Here is a 15,377-nt window from a genome sequence, read left to right as displayed (position 1 = left end):
TGTCTACTTTCTGAATGAAGGCCTGATTCACCACAGCAACCTGTTTGGAGCATACCATCCATTTTCTAATAATAAAATACGATCAATGAATTTTTCCATTAAGAAATCATTTTTCACATAAATTTCATCTTATTTATACAATAATTTTGTGAGGCTCGAAACTGATTACACACTGAGCTTCAGTTTTTTTAACTATAACACTAGTATAACCAAAATACAACACATTTCTTACTGCGCACAGTAAAGCATTTTTGGCCTCAATTACAATATTTAAGCACAGAGTGATTTGCAAAAATGCTGGACCTGCTTTCAGATAGACCCTGCACTACACTGAGTGCTACACACATCCCAACACTAACAGAGCACTGGCCAACCAAAGCAGACAGTGTAAACACATCCCAGTGCTTTCTCACTTCTCTTGTACCTTCCCTCAACATTTCATGTCGGCCCATTTCCTGCACTCTTGTCCAGTCCACTCCATCTCCCCTTGCAAACATGCAAGAGGAGGTGGAATTTCCACCAATTACCATGAAGAGTTTAAACATCATTACTTCCTACTACAATGGATACACAATGCCAAATGAGCATGGAGGAAACCAGTTTACAAATGAGAGGACTTTCATTTTGCCAAGTATGTATTTTGTGATTCACTCCAATTACACTTTGCTCCCTTTTCCACACATCTAATTAAATGATTTCAAAGGAAATATTTGGGTTCCATCATAATCCAAATCATACAGTTAAAGTCAGAAGCTTCCATACCTCTTAGGCAAATACATTTAAACTTGGTTTTTTATAACACCTGACATTTAAACCTAATAGCATTCCCTGTCTTAGGCCCAATAACTACTTTATTTTAAAAATGTGAAATGTCAGAATAATAGGATATAATAAGGATTTATTTTTTCATCACATTCCCAGTGGGTCAGAAGTTTGCATACACTCAGTTAGTATTTGATAACATTGCCTTTAAATTGTTTAACTTGGGTCAAATGTTTGAGGATGCTCTCCACAAGCTTTTTACAATATGTCGCTAGAATTTTAGCCCATTCCTCCTGACCGAACTGATGGAACTGAGTCAGGGTTGTAGGCCTCCTCGCTCACACTTGCTTTTTCAGTTCTGCCCACAAATTTTCTATTGGATTGAGGTCAGGTCTTTGTGATGGCCACTCCAGTACCTTGATGTCACTGTATTGAGATGTTGCTTCAATATATCCAGATAATAATCTTCCTTACTCGTGGTGCCACCTATTTTGTGAAGTGTCCCCCCCCCCTTTAGGTCAGCCTGTGAGCCTCTCCCTTTTTACCCAAGCCATGACAGTGGTCACTGTGACCAAACAGTTCAATTTTTGTTTCATCAGACCAGAGGACATTTCTTTGTTCCCATGTGCAGCTGCAAACCACAGTCTGCCTTTTTTATGGCAGTCCTGGAGCAGTGGCTTCTTCCTTGCTGAGCAGCCTTACAGGTTGTGTTGACATATGACTCGTTTTACTGTGGATATAAATACTTTGGTACCTGTTTCCTCCAATGTCTTCACAAGGTTCTTTGCTGTTGTTGTGGGACTGATTTGTACTTTTCAGACCAAAGTATGTTCATCTCCAGGAGACAGAACATGTCTCCTTCCAGAGCAGTATGATGGCTGCATTGTCCATTGCTGTTTATACTTGCTTAGTATTGTTTGAACAGATGAACGTGGAACCGTCAGGCATTTGGAAATTGCTCCCAAGGATGAACCAGATTTCTTTCGATTTCTCCACGGTGTCAAACAAAGAGGTTCTGAGTTTGAAGGTAGACCTTAAACTACATCCACAGGTGCACCTCCTATTGACTCAAATGATGTCAGAAGCTTCTAATGACATCATTTTCTGGAATTTTTCAAGCTGTTTAAAGAGCCCATGGCATGCTCATTTTCAGCCATTTAATGTTTCATCTTAGATACTTCTAGATTAATCTTGCATCCATCATAACTCCAAACAACCTGTAATAATTTAAAAATGATAAAACCCAATATCACAAGCCAAGCCTCCTCCTGAAAAAGAGAGGATAGTTTGTGAATGCACACAACTCCTATTGCCAGTCAGGAAGCTACAACAATGCATAAACAAAAAAACTTTTGACAAATAAGATACTTTTTTGACAGTGACAGTATCTTAAATCCTACCTGACATGATCAAAACAGAATATGAAAGTGGACAGTGCAATAGCATTAATTCATTTGAATTTCTGCTCCATAGTTGGGTAAACAATGGTAAATGTACCAATGAAAAGAGATTTGTAGCACTTTAAACAAAGTGGGTAATTGAGAAACCCCATATTTTAACTGGCATAATGCAGACATAGTAACTTCTCCAGCCTTACAACAATTCTCTCTACAGAAACAACACATTAACAGGCATGCAGCATGATTTTTTCTACTTACCATTACATCCTACCGAATAGTGAAAACTTCGAGGCCAGTAAATCTGACCCATGATCACTACGTCTTCTCCCACATATCCCTCACATTACAGGTGACCTCATAGAATCCCAACAGGTATTTTTGCAACGACAATAACATCATTGCTCATTAGAATCCACTGGTTAACCAGCAACACATCACATATAACAGACACACTGGCTTCAAGCTGTCAAAACAAACAGGTACTGTGCTCTGGGGGAATCCAGCATTGAACAGCTGATCACTCAATGCCCCAGGGGGCTTCACTAGCCGGCTGCTTGTAGGTTAGACCCGGTCAGGTAAAACAGTGAGTCCCTGTACATGAACATTCCCAGACAAGCAGTAACCTCAGACCCTGTATTCTTCTCCACATCCTCTGGTCATAGTGCAGGCAGCAGGAGGGAAAATATATCCACAAAACTGTGTGCAGTCGAAAAAATCCTACTTTCAATATGGCACTGGTGGATGTCAGGTAAGCTCGTATGAACGTACAACTGCCTGGAGCTAATGACCATTCAAGGAAATCTGTGAACTATTGCCTAGGACTTTACATAGCTGGAAAAAAATCTTGCCAGTGAAAGTTCACAAGACCTGTATAAACCAAGCTGATTCTTCATAGAGATACAAAGACATGGATACACCTTGTTTTTTGAGCTTTCAGTCATGTTTAAGATGACAATTCATCACTGTAACATTGTAGATAAGTCAGAAAACACATAAAAGCATGTCATGGGCACTTTAAAGACACAGTCAACTACTGTAAGTATATGTACATTTCTGAGCCACTGGAATTGTGGTATAATAATAATAATAAACTTTATTTATATAGCACTCTACAACTCTAAGGAGCCCAGAGTGCTGCACAATAAAACACATATACCAAATGTAAACCATGCTAAAACAATCAAAGCTAAACACATTAAAACACAGATTTCTAAAACTGAATTATAAAAGTATCATGCCAAAGTAGAAGTAACATAGCACAACAAGATAAAACAACGTTAACAGGGGATGTGAGAGCGGATTAAGCATAAAAAGCCTGCATAAAGAAATGGGTTTTTAAAGCCGACTTAACTCAGTCTTAAACCGTATCTCTAGAGGAAGGGAATTCCAGAGGCTGGGGCCATATACAGCAAAAGAACAGTTGCCCCATTTTTTTATATCGAGCTCGTGGGACAACCAGGGACAATTGTTCTGAGGAGTGAAGGGCTCTACGTGGAGCGTACCTGGACAGAAGGCCCAACAGGTACGGCGAAGCGAGTCCGTGGGTAGCCTTAAAAACAAATAAACACGTCTTAAATTTAACTCTGTACTGTATTGGGAGCCAGTGTAAGGAATGAAGAACCGGGGTAATATGAGCATACCTGGGGGAGTTTGATAGATTATTTCACTTAGAATTCATTATATCTGTAAGCAACTGTTGGAACAATTACTTGTGTCATGTATAAAGTACAAGTTCTAACCAACTTGACAGAATGAGAGTTTGCTAACATCACATCTGTAGAGTGGTTAAAAAATTACTTCAACCTAAGTGTATGTAAACTTCTGAATTCAACTGTACAACCTTCCTATTGCCATGGCCATTGATCTTTTTTGTCCATATTTTAGAAGATACACATGAGGAAATAATCTAGTTTTTGGTTTATTTGTTTTTGGTGTCATGCATTTGTAAGGACAGTTGAAAGTACTAAACACTTAGAGAAGAGACATGTAAATAAATATCCATGATGAGGGCTGTTTCCCATCACACAGTTACTATCAAGTGACACAGGGCAATTAAGAGGCAGTGTGTGTGGTCTCAGAAATACAAAATATGACCAATGTATGTATGCATACAGGTTTACAGTAATGCCTGCAAAGTGATAGCATCAGATAATTAATATTGCACTAAAAGTGCAATTGTAGCAGGATTACATCAGTGAGTCACACACTTTATAAATCAAAATGAGGAATAAAATCATTTTACCTACCTTACTATTATAATACAGTTTCTCATTAGTCCAGTGTGTGGTGAAATTCCAGTAACAGTGATATGGCTGAGGAGCCCCCATGCTGATGAGGCATTGGAGACTTAGGCAGCAATAGAAACATTACCATGTCTTCATACACCTAAACGCAGAAGGAACAAGTTTCCAGTTAATTCATGAACGCACCGTTACCAAGCGTCACGTGTGTAGAGATTACTCTTTTGTTTATCGGGGTACGTTAATGCCCTCAGATTTGTCTCTTCGGCATCGTAAATAGTGTGATAAGATTATCATTGAAGTAAAAAACAACAACAAAACGATTCGTCTAAAGGCATTACGCCTCATTTGAACATTCAGTAAAAGTCTTAAATACCATATGTGACATACAGTATTGCTGCCATACTCACGTTTCGGAACTACGATGCTTAATTATAAAGCTCGTAGCAGGATCTCTTTTGCAATGTGCACATAAGATTGCAGTTGTCTGCATTCAACAAGTAATTAGCTAGACTAATCAACAAGCAGAAAAACGGGGCTCCTTTACTTACTATCTGTAGGTATTGTTATTGTTTCTTGAAAGGCCACCGACCTATTTTGCGTAAATGCAAGCTGTTTTCAGCCTGACAGACTAAACTCGGGGTATGTGTAATACCACAGCAGTCCTTCAGTTTACACTGTTAAGGTAGCGTTGATAGCTACGCTAGCTGGTTTTTCGGCGTCGGTGACGTTGCTAACGGCAAACTGCGTTCTAACCTGACATGACTATACTATGTATCCATTGTGTTTGTTCAGCTAACTTAGCTGATTATTTTCTAAATGTGTGAGGGAGGTGACAGAAGCGCGAGAGAGCCTTGCCATTAACAAAAACCACAACCAGCAGTAGCTACGGGTAGTCTTGACCACAGTTGCCTCTTGCTAGCTGAAGTTCCTCATCCGTCTGTAAATGAGGTAGCGTGGCAATTTAGCTACCAAGGTGGTGGATACATGTCTACCTCTCAACCACGAAAGGGAAATCTTGCAGTTCATGTTTCGCCAAGAAGTCGGTGTGACGTCTTTTATTCCATCTTGTTCGTATCTTTTTCGACACCGGAAAGGGAATATGTCCAGATATAACATATACAGTTTGCTAGACTGGATCTACGGCGGGGTGGACCCCAAGTTTGAAGGCAACGGGGGGTCTAAGTGTGCCGCCTTCATTGCGCCCCAGCAGCGCATCAGTGAAAGTCTGGTCATCGTCTTCATCTCCTTGGTGGAGATTGGCCTGGCACTGAAGAAAATAAATGTCTCCAAAGAGTTCACAGTGGTGGGGAAAGACTGTATACGGGCAAAGGAGGATAGTCTGGGAAAGAACCTGTTGCTGGTTGCCCTCTGCTTGACTTTTGGGGTGGAGGTTGGGTTCAAATTCTCGACCAAGACTGTGATATATCTGCTAAATCCATGCCATGTCGTGACCATGATTCAGGTAAGGAAGACACGGCCGATTTGTGTTCGTTAAGGCTACGTGAATTTGTGGCCACCCTCAGGGTGAATTGCTAAAATGTCAGCAACAGCTACCTAATTTATATGAAGACACTTGTATTTATCATATTTTGTTTCAAACACACTGGGTGATACATGTGGTTGAATTTAAATTTTAATTTATATTGTTATATATTAGTTGACTCTGATGACACTATTTTCAGCAGCCACGTATTAGCCTGACCTCGCCCTTTTACAGTATGGTGAAACGCCAAGGTTAGAATTTACATTCCATGTTACCTAAGCATTTTCAGTTTCCTTAAGATACATATACACTGCTTGTCATTTGAGCACCACGGAAACTGTAGTGCAAAAACTTAATTCAGTGTCTGTGTGAATAAAAAAATATTCATATGGGGTGTTAAGTTTTTTTGTTTGTTTTTGTTTTTTTATTTTTTTTTGTTAGTCGTTTTGTCTTTTTTGCCTCAACCTAGACCATGATTAGGTACAGTCAAAACCTATGTATCATAACACTGTTATTAATAATTAGACAAATAAGGAAAAGAAACATATATTGCGTGTATAGCACATTTAAAGGTACTCAAAAATCTGACAGCGTAGCAAATGAACAATAAAAATCACAAACATTTGACCTTTGCTCTGATGAAATAAGACGTGTCAAATTCAGCACATCAGCTATGCAATAAAAGCTGGATTTTATCTTTGTTTAGAACCCATTTGAAAGTTTATGACTGCACAGATCACTGGTTTTTGATTCATTTGAATCATAGTTTACAACACAGGTGTTCTCAGTTCTCATTGCTGACGTGAGAGTATACTGTACATTTTATACATGCAGTATAAGCACTGTACATACACTGCTGCATTGTTATTAATGGTACATGGGTGCACACCACAAGTTATGGTAACAGGTCACCGTCAGTTGCATTTTAATCTATGTGTCATAGCACGGTATTGACGTATTCTCATTATTTCAGATTACATGGAGGTAGTGTGATTGTCAGATTTGGCGTATAAGGACGTCAAACGGTGTTAGTGGTGGACTCAATTATAAAACCAGACGAACTGATTGAACGAAAAGGTTTTTACTTGTGAGAGAAATTGAACTCAGGTGCGATAAACCAGTGTTTTGACAGGGGGGCAAACACTTGTTCACACAGGGATCTATAGTTTTGGATTTTGTTTTCCCTTAATAATAAAAACCTTCATTTAAAAACTGCATGATGTGTTTACTTGTGTTATCTTTGACTAATATATAAATTTGTTTGACGATCTGAAACATTACAGTGTGACAAACATGCAAAAAGATAAGAAATCAGTAAGGGGGCAAACACTTTTTCACACCACTGTAGAACAGTCTGGCAGGGATAGGAGTGTGAAGGCTGCTTATATTACGGTGCAAACAGGTGCAGACTATCGGGAGCAGGTGAAACAAATGTAAGTGATTAGTGAACGTAAAGTGACCGAAACAGAGGTGAAAAACAAAAACAGGAAGTAACGTAAAACTAAAAGCCTGACAGGAAGCACCGGAACCGAATCGTGACAGTGATAGCCAGTGGACACTAATGAATTACTAACTTTGTTTGACTGTCTGCTTGTATTGACTCATAATCTGACTCCACTTGTGAGGTCTTCATTAGAGATGGTGGATCTGCAGTATATGGGTGTGGTACTTTACAACTCTTTCAGACCTGTTGGAAATAGTTCAATAAAAATAAGGACTGCAGATTTTTCTAAGGGGCCATTTTATTCCTGTCTGTTTTTAGCTTTTTAAGTTAACTTAGCAACTATGCATAAAAACTAAATTATTTGTAGAATTAAAAGCAGATTTTATAGGCTGGAAATTGTAAAGGTAAAATTCCCTTTGGTGCCAGGTGACAAGTTATGTGTTGCTGTAGCTATAGTTGCAGCCGACATTCAAAGCAGCTGTGCTTCAGGGGATGGTCAGGTGTGCTCGGGAAGGGAAACAAAGTCAAAAGGGGGCTTTTGCACTCCGAATGTTCTCATTTATTTTTACTTATTAACTTATAATGGCTGAGCACACCTTCTTCAGTTTGAGTACACCATATTACACCTCAGGTATTTCTATCTACTCATTGTGACCACAGAAGGTATTACTGATAATGCTGAGTAGTACTGGCACATGTCACTTAAAAACGCAACAAAGACCAAACTAGTGAAAGTCTAAAGAAAAAAATCAGCAAAGCTACACAGAAGCAAACAAAATCATACATAAATTGCCAGTGTACATACGGTAGTAGCTTTAAACAAATAAACTCATTTGTAAATTAAATCAACTAAAAACCTCTAGCATCTGAACTGCAGCTGCAGGCCATCATATGCAGTCTAAAATATCAGAGGCTTTATAAAATGGTGTGAAAGTGCATGCAGGGTCTGAAATTAACAGGCGCCAAATGTGGGTAGATTTTCCATTTGGCAGTTAAATCTCAGAAGACTACCCACCATACTGGTGAGTAAATGTTTGTAGCAAAATAGTCTAGTAATTAAGTGGTATCCTGAGACTGACCCCCCTGTTTCTGTCTGTGTCACAGTTTGAGACACATACACACCTGTATTCTGTGAAGAACCACCCCTACTCTGCCTCAGATTGGCTTTCTGAGCCAAATATAAAAATACATTTTACTTCTACATGTAAAGTGGAGGAAAGCCTAACAATTGCGCTCCAAAAATTGACATTAAATTTTATTACAGGCAGCAGTTATTACATATACGCATCACGTTATAATGCTGTAAAAATTAGCTGATAATCATTTGAATATTTTAGAAAAAAAAATTTGCTGTGCGTCACCACTAGGGGTTTGAAGGTGCATGTATTCACACTGCTCGTTTTGGTACAGGACTTTAGGTACAGTTCAGATGTGTATTGAATGCAGTCTTTAATAATAGTTAACAGTATCCTTGTTTAGCATTTGGAACTTTTTTTTTACAAATGTACCTACATGTACATATTGAATGGCAGACTGGAGTGCAGTAAACATCAATAGCACGCTTAGCTTAGCCAGCCCTCTGGCTAGCGAAAGTCATGGTCAATACAGACGAGAAGCCAAAGGTAGAAGACCTTTTCTTATCATTAAAATTTACCGTTTGGGAACCCTTCTGCTTCTAGGTGAAATACAACATTGGACAAAGACAAGTGGATAAGATATCTTTTTTGTTTATTGTTTGCTGAAAGAGGACATGAAGTTAATTGGGGTGAGGATAGAGTTAGGTGGACACAGATGATTCGCTGTGGCGACCCCTAATGGGAACAGCCGAAAGAAGAAGAAGATTTAATGACTATTTGAATATTCAAAAATCACTGCCCATCTTTGCTCTATATCTATCTTGTCAGGAATAAGATTTTACATGAGACTGTTAGTGAAGGCCACTGTTATTATTAGCATCTTATTCATGATGGGTTGTCATTACTGTAGAAGTGCTATGTCCCATACAATAGACTTAAAAATTGAATTTAAGTGACCTTTCTTCCTTGATGGGTCACAGTGGTTGTCCTGTGCGACTAAACATATTGATTGTCTAAAACAGTGATAGATTCTCCCTTTTTGTTCCGCTGATGAGGTTAAATATTGGTACAGGCTCCAGAAAACAGTGACTCTTCCCTCTTCAAAATGGGCCTTTGAATACATTTAATAAGGGTTTAAAATACCGTAAAGCTGCTTAATTAACTTTGACTTTGCATTTATCTCTGTTCCATAGGTTGCATAGGTTCCATAGGAGCTTGTCTATATCACTGTTTTAGCATTGTCATCGAATACAGACGCATTTATCAGCTGTAGCAATAACAGATTGTTGACTTAGTCATTCAGATAACACTGAAAGCACTATACTGTAGTGCTTTATGACTCCACATGATAAAGGAGGTGTAGCTTATCAGTAATGAGGTCTGTCAGTCTGTTAAAAAAAAGCCATTCATCTTTCTTTTTAACAGAAATTTTCCTTCTAGCTTGATTAATCATTATGCAGTTACAGCTGTACTTTGACTTTCAAATTGCTTTGCAAGAATGTGAAAAATGTTGTTGCTGAAAGATGTGGGCATTAAGTTTCATTGTGTTGTACCTCCAGACAAGTTTATGTTTCAGTAGTAAAATTAATAGAGAGAGGCAAACATTAGAGTTAATTGTGTCTTTTATGCTGTAACAACAGTGTCAAGGCCGGTTTGACTGATAACTGTGATTGTGCATGTGGAGACAGCCTGGGCCAAATTGTTGATGGGTGCTGCAGAAGCTAGGGCACAGTGTCACAATGAAGGAATTTCGCTTGTGGTATTTTAGGGTGGCTTGACACTGATATTACTGCCATTTTTGCCACTGTTGTTTTTGCAAATTTTGCAAAGGCTATTATAGTCAGGTGTTAGTCCTAGGCTATACTGTATACATGAAATTCATTGTTATTGTAATTATGCATGCATTGTATTTTTAAATGCCAAAGACGACAGTTTTAAAACAAATTAAATACTTGTTTATTGGCAATTGTACAGTTGTGGACAGCAAAGTAAGAATTTCATTGTACAGGTAAATGCGTTATCTTTATGTGCACATGACAATAAACACTTTGACTTGACTTGTTAAATGCAAAACAGAAGAACAGAGAAGGGCAGTGAGGTGCCATAAAAATGCAAGTAGGCTATATCTTTTCTCCTTTATAAAAAAAAAGATTAAACCTATCATAGCCTAGGCAAAATATATACATTTTATATTGAAATTGTTTATGTTAAATCTTTTAAATGCAAATCTCCATAGGCCCACAAACCACAACCTTAATTACATAAAAAGGATATTTGTATGGATGGGACAATATGATTTTTTTTTTTTATATGATTTGATGCACAATATGGTGTGTACAGTCTGATTCGGTCATCATACAATTAAAAATTCAGTTATAACAGTGTATGACTGCATTGACTTATGTTCTTGTATTTACAAAAAATATGAAGTCAGTTGTGCATGGAGACGACACAATATACTGTATATCGCTAGACAAAACAATATATATTGTGCTGGTTTTGTATCATGATATATTGAATTTATATATATTGCCCCATCCCAAGATATTTGGTGGAAAACTAAGTTGATGTAAAAGACAGATGAAAATTAAATATTTTAGCATAAAGAATAATGTCTAGGTTTCAGACCTGAGTCTCTATGGAACGGAGAGGGGTAATAATGGTCCCGGTGGCACTAAAAACTCTTTCTGGCATGTTTGTTGCACAAATGCTAATGTATTTGCAGGCTGTTTTACACGGCAGAGGATATTTTCCATGGTTGTTGCACCACTAGGCAAGTGAATCTTTGTTTCAGTTTTTGGGGTCCTCCTTTTGGTATAGTGCACAAGTTAGGTTTCTGCTGATGCTCTGTTAGGTAAGGGCACAGAGGTGGTCATCCGTAACTTCTTTTCTCATCACGGTTGCTTGTCAGTAGTATGACACTGAAATATTGCCATTATTTGTGACAGCCCTAGTGTATAGCAAGTCTCACATTTGCCATCTTGCATGCTTTTCTGCTTAAAGATGTTTGTCAATAATTCACTTTCCAGATAGTATAAATGACTTTATCATGTACATGTCAAAGTGTTTATTGTAATATGCACAGTACGGAAGCGTTTCCCTGTACAATGAAATTCTTACTTTCCCGTCCACATGAATGCCACACAATACAAATGAAATATAAAGTAAATAAATAAGTAACACTAAATCTAAGGCACTTTAAAGCAATAAATGAAGAGATATAATAAATATATAAGAATATAATAAGAGAATGTATGCTACATGGGAGCTGTATGTGCAGTAGTCAACAGTGAATGTGCACTTATGCATGCGCAAACTGAGAATGTAAACAGTACACGTTGTCAGTACGTCATTACATGACGTATTTCCTGGTAATAAACTCCTCAGCTGTTTAGGAGTCTGATGGCAGAGGGAAAGAAAGAGGTTTTCAGTCTGGAGGTCCTACATTTCACACTTCTGAACCTCTGGCCAGAGAGTAGGGAGGCCTGTAGTCATTCAGGCAGGTGAACAGGCTCTTCTTGGGAAGGGGGACGATGGTTGTGGTCTTAAAGCAGGTGCGGGGGTTGATCTTCCTCAGGAATATAAAAACCAATGCTTAGTTAAACCAGCCATTTTGTTAATACTGATTTGCTCAATTTATTTAGTAAAAGTGTCTTTTGATTTCTAGAGCCTTTAAAAGTTTCCCTTCACCTCCAAACTATTACACAACAGTCACACACAAAAGGTTTCTTGTATCAGCACCATGGACAGCTCCAGATCTGCAAACTAAGATGCTCTTTCTTCTCATTTATTATTTGTTTTTCCTGAATGTTGATGATATTGGTGTGAAAAGATGTACAGCTGCATGGTAGAAAAAGTATTTAAAAAAGAGAACAATCTTTCTCACACTTACAAAAAGAACATAAAAGAACACAGATTTGGGAGGGGGTAAAATAATCCCTCAAAATAAAATAAGGGAATATGACATAAAAGTCAATATTAATTAACCCTGTCCCCAGATGAGGTCAACATAAAGGAACAGCTGGAGTCAATGAAGAGTATGCCGATGTAGTAGGGCTGGGCGATATGGCCTAAAAAAAAATCCCCGATTTTTTTTCTTTCTTTTTTTAATAAATCGATTTTTTTCCCCCCTACTTAAAATAAATATGCAGATGACAAAGAAGTTGTTCAAAACAAATATTACTTTATTTTGTTGTGATTTTACCTTCTGGGATAAGTGCAATGAGAAAGAAGCCAAAATAAAAGATGGCTGGCCCTGCCATTGTAAACAGTGACAACACAACACACACCACAACACTTCAAATAAGTTTTCTGTAAACACAAGTTTAACATCTTGCTATTCAGTAGATGGGAAGTCCATCCATCCATCCATTTTCCTCCACTTAGCCGGGACCGGGTCGCGGGGGCAGCAGTCTAAGCAAAGATGCCCAGACTTCCCTCTCTCCAGACACTTCCTCCAGCTTCTCCGGGGGAATGCTGAGGCGTTCCCAGGCCAGCCAAGAGACATAGTCCCTCCAGCGTGTCCTGGGTCTTCCCCGGGGCCTCCTCCCGGTGGGACATGCCTGGAACACCTTCCTAATGAATGAATGAAGAAAAAGTGACTGGTGTCATCTGTGGTGTTGTCACATGTAAAGGCGCCCAGGAGGCATCCGAAACAGATGCCTGAGACACCTCAGCTGGCTCCTCTCGATGTGGTGGAGCAGCGGTTCTACACTGAGCTCCTCCCGGGTGACCGAGCTCCTCACCCTATCTCTAAGGGTGCGCCCTTTCGGTCATGACCCAAAGTTCATGACCATAGGTGAGAGTCGGAACGTAGATTGACCAGTAAATCAAGAGCTTTGCCTTACAGCTCAGCTCCTTCTTCACCACGACGGACCGGTACATCGACTGCATTACTGCAGAAGCTGCACCGGTAGATAGGAAGTAGTTCTGATAAAGTGCAAACAAAACATATCACTGAGGCAAGGCAACTTCAGAAAAATATTTGCGGCTTGGTAAAACATACCTGGTGTCCAAAACTTTCAGCATGTGATTAAACCTCAGATTTTCCACAGTATATATGGGCACCATGTCTTTTGCGATATAGATCGCGACAGATTCCGTGATCGATTTCCATCGGGCCCTATTCCTATCATATGGGATACCGTTTGTAAGACTGTGGGTTGTTTTTTAGCGGGTGTACTTTGGCTTTCGCTGTCCCGTTTGTTTTGTAGGGCGCGACATCTCTCCCACTCGGCAGCATGCCTCTGTTTGAGGTGCTGCATTAAATTGGTCATACTGCTACCTATGGTAGCAACAGACTTTAAACACACTTTGCAGCGGAGTGTTGTTTGTTCTGTGTCTGACACGGCAAAACCGAACCAATTCCATATTACTGATGACACTGTGCCTTTTTTCTGAACGGGTTCTTCCCTGCTTGCTGCCATGCTATCTCTATGGCAAACGCGCAGGGGGTGGGCTGAGCCCACTCGGAACTACGGGAGCCGAGAGGGGAGCATCGGCGGATGTTAAAGATAAAACCGATTCTCATTCAAACAAACTGATGTAAACTAAACATTTGAGTTAATTGCTCAAAAAAAATCGATTTATTGCCCAGCCCTACGATTTAGGAGTCTCTATTTTCCAGGTGAGAGTGTGGGAGTGCAGCCGCGATGGCGCCTGAGGTGGCCCTGTTGGGCCGGTAGGCATACTGCAGGTGAACCCTCCGACTACAGTGCCACTGGCCTGTAGTCGTTCAGGCAGGTGACTGGGCTCTTCTTGGGAAGGAGGACGATGGTTGTGGTCTTAAAACAGGAGGGAACGGTGGTCTGGCTGAGGGAAAGGTTGAAGATGGAGTTGAGAACATCAACCAGTTTGTTGGCACATGCTCTCAGAGCCCACCCAGTGATGTTGTCCGGTCCTGCTGCCTTGCGGGGGTCAATCTTCCTCAGCGCTTTGCATACCTGGCCTGATGAGACAGTAAAGAGGGGAGGGGGGCCGGGTGGTCTCGGTGTGTGTGTGTGAGAGTCCTCTCTGTGCTGTGTCTGTAGGTATCAAAACGGGTGTAGAAGGTGTTGAGGTCATCCTGCAGACTGTCTGTGGAGCTGATGATGCTGGTGGTGGTCCTGTAGTCTGTGATGTGCTGCAGGCCTTGCCACATCCGCCCGGAGTCAGCAGTAGAATAGAAGCCATTCAGCTTTCTCTGTACTGCCTCCTGGTGATGGCTTTCCTCAGTCTGTACTTCGCAGCTTTGTACTCCGTCTCATTGCCTGAACTGAATGCATAAGAGCGAGCACGCAGCATGTGGCGTACCTGACAGTTTATCCAGGGCTTCTGGTTGGGGAACCTCCTGACTTGTATGGTGGGCACAATGTTGTCAACACAAGTGCTAATGTACACATTCACATACTCAGCATAGTCTTCTGCGCTGACAGAAAAGTCGTCTGAGGTTGCTGCAGCTTTAAACACATCCCAGTCTGTCTGGGCGAAACAGTCCTGCAGGGTGCCTTCAGTCTCTGGGGTCCAGAGGTTAATTTGCTTGGTGATAGGTTTTGTTTGTTTCAGTCTTTGTCTGTAAGCTGGATACAGGAACAAAGAAATGTGGTCCGAGCATCCGAAGTGGGGGCAAGGTGCAGCCATGTATGCATCACGTATGTTACTGTAAACATGATCCAGAGTGTTCTTGTCCCAGGTGGGAATGTTCATATGTTGGTAATATTTGGGGAGTACAGTCGATAGATCGCACTAATTAGATTAGATTAGATTTTATTTATTCTTTCAAGCATGTAAAAACAGTTGATATGACAACATACATACACATGATCCAATATCAATTTACTTATACCTAGTACATGCTTGAATGGAGTAGGAAGAAGTCAGACTTATCCAGTCCTACCCCATGACATCATCTTACCATCATTGGTTTGCAAGCAGTAAATGATTATAAATAATTCTCTTCTACACCACACAAGTAATATACTAAAAAATTAT

At 39.9% G+C, this 15,377-nt stretch overlaps 1 protein-coding gene and 1 long non-coding RNA gene across 3 annotated transcripts in view; one reads left to right on the top strand and one right to left on the bottom strand.

The window, feature by feature from the left end:
- LOC109960436 (uncharacterized) overlaps window positions 1-5,028 on the bottom strand; it is a 7,279-nt gene extending 2,251 nt beyond the window's left edge. Inside the window, exons 1-3 of one of the 2 annotated variants that reach the window (XR_002275000.1) lie at window positions 4,954-5,028; window positions 4,409-4,547; window positions 3,176-3,711 (exon numbers count right to left, since the gene is read on the bottom strand). This is a non-coding gene — a long non-coding RNA (uncharacterized LOC109960436). Of the gene's footprint in view, window positions 1-3,175; window positions 3,712-4,408; window positions 4,548-4,953 lie in introns of those variants that run through there. The other variant, XR_002275001.1, reaches the window with a different exon arrangement.
- Window positions 5,029-5,065: 37 nt separating this feature from the next.
- tmem164 (transmembrane protein 164) overlaps window positions 5,066-15,377 on the top strand; it is a 25,890-nt gene continuing 15,578 nt past the window's right edge. Inside the window, exon 1 of the mRNA XM_020600521.1 lies at window positions 5,066-5,867. Within this exon, the coding sequence (XP_020456177.1) occupies window positions 5,430-5,867 (438 nt within the window). The 5' untranslated portion in view covers window positions 5,066-5,429. The remainder of the gene's footprint in view (window positions 5,868-15,377) is intronic.

Source organism: Monopterus albus, unplaced genomic scaffold (assembly GCF_001952655.1).
Source record: "Monopterus albus unplaced genomic scaffold, M_albus_1.0 scaffold47.1, whole genome shotgun sequence".
NCBI classification, from domain to species: domain Eukaryota; kingdom Metazoa; phylum Chordata; class Actinopteri; order Synbranchiformes; family Synbranchidae; genus Monopterus; species Monopterus albus.
The sequence above is the reverse complement of the archived record's forward strand: the minus strand, read 5'-3'. Positions and strand labels throughout refer to the sequence as shown.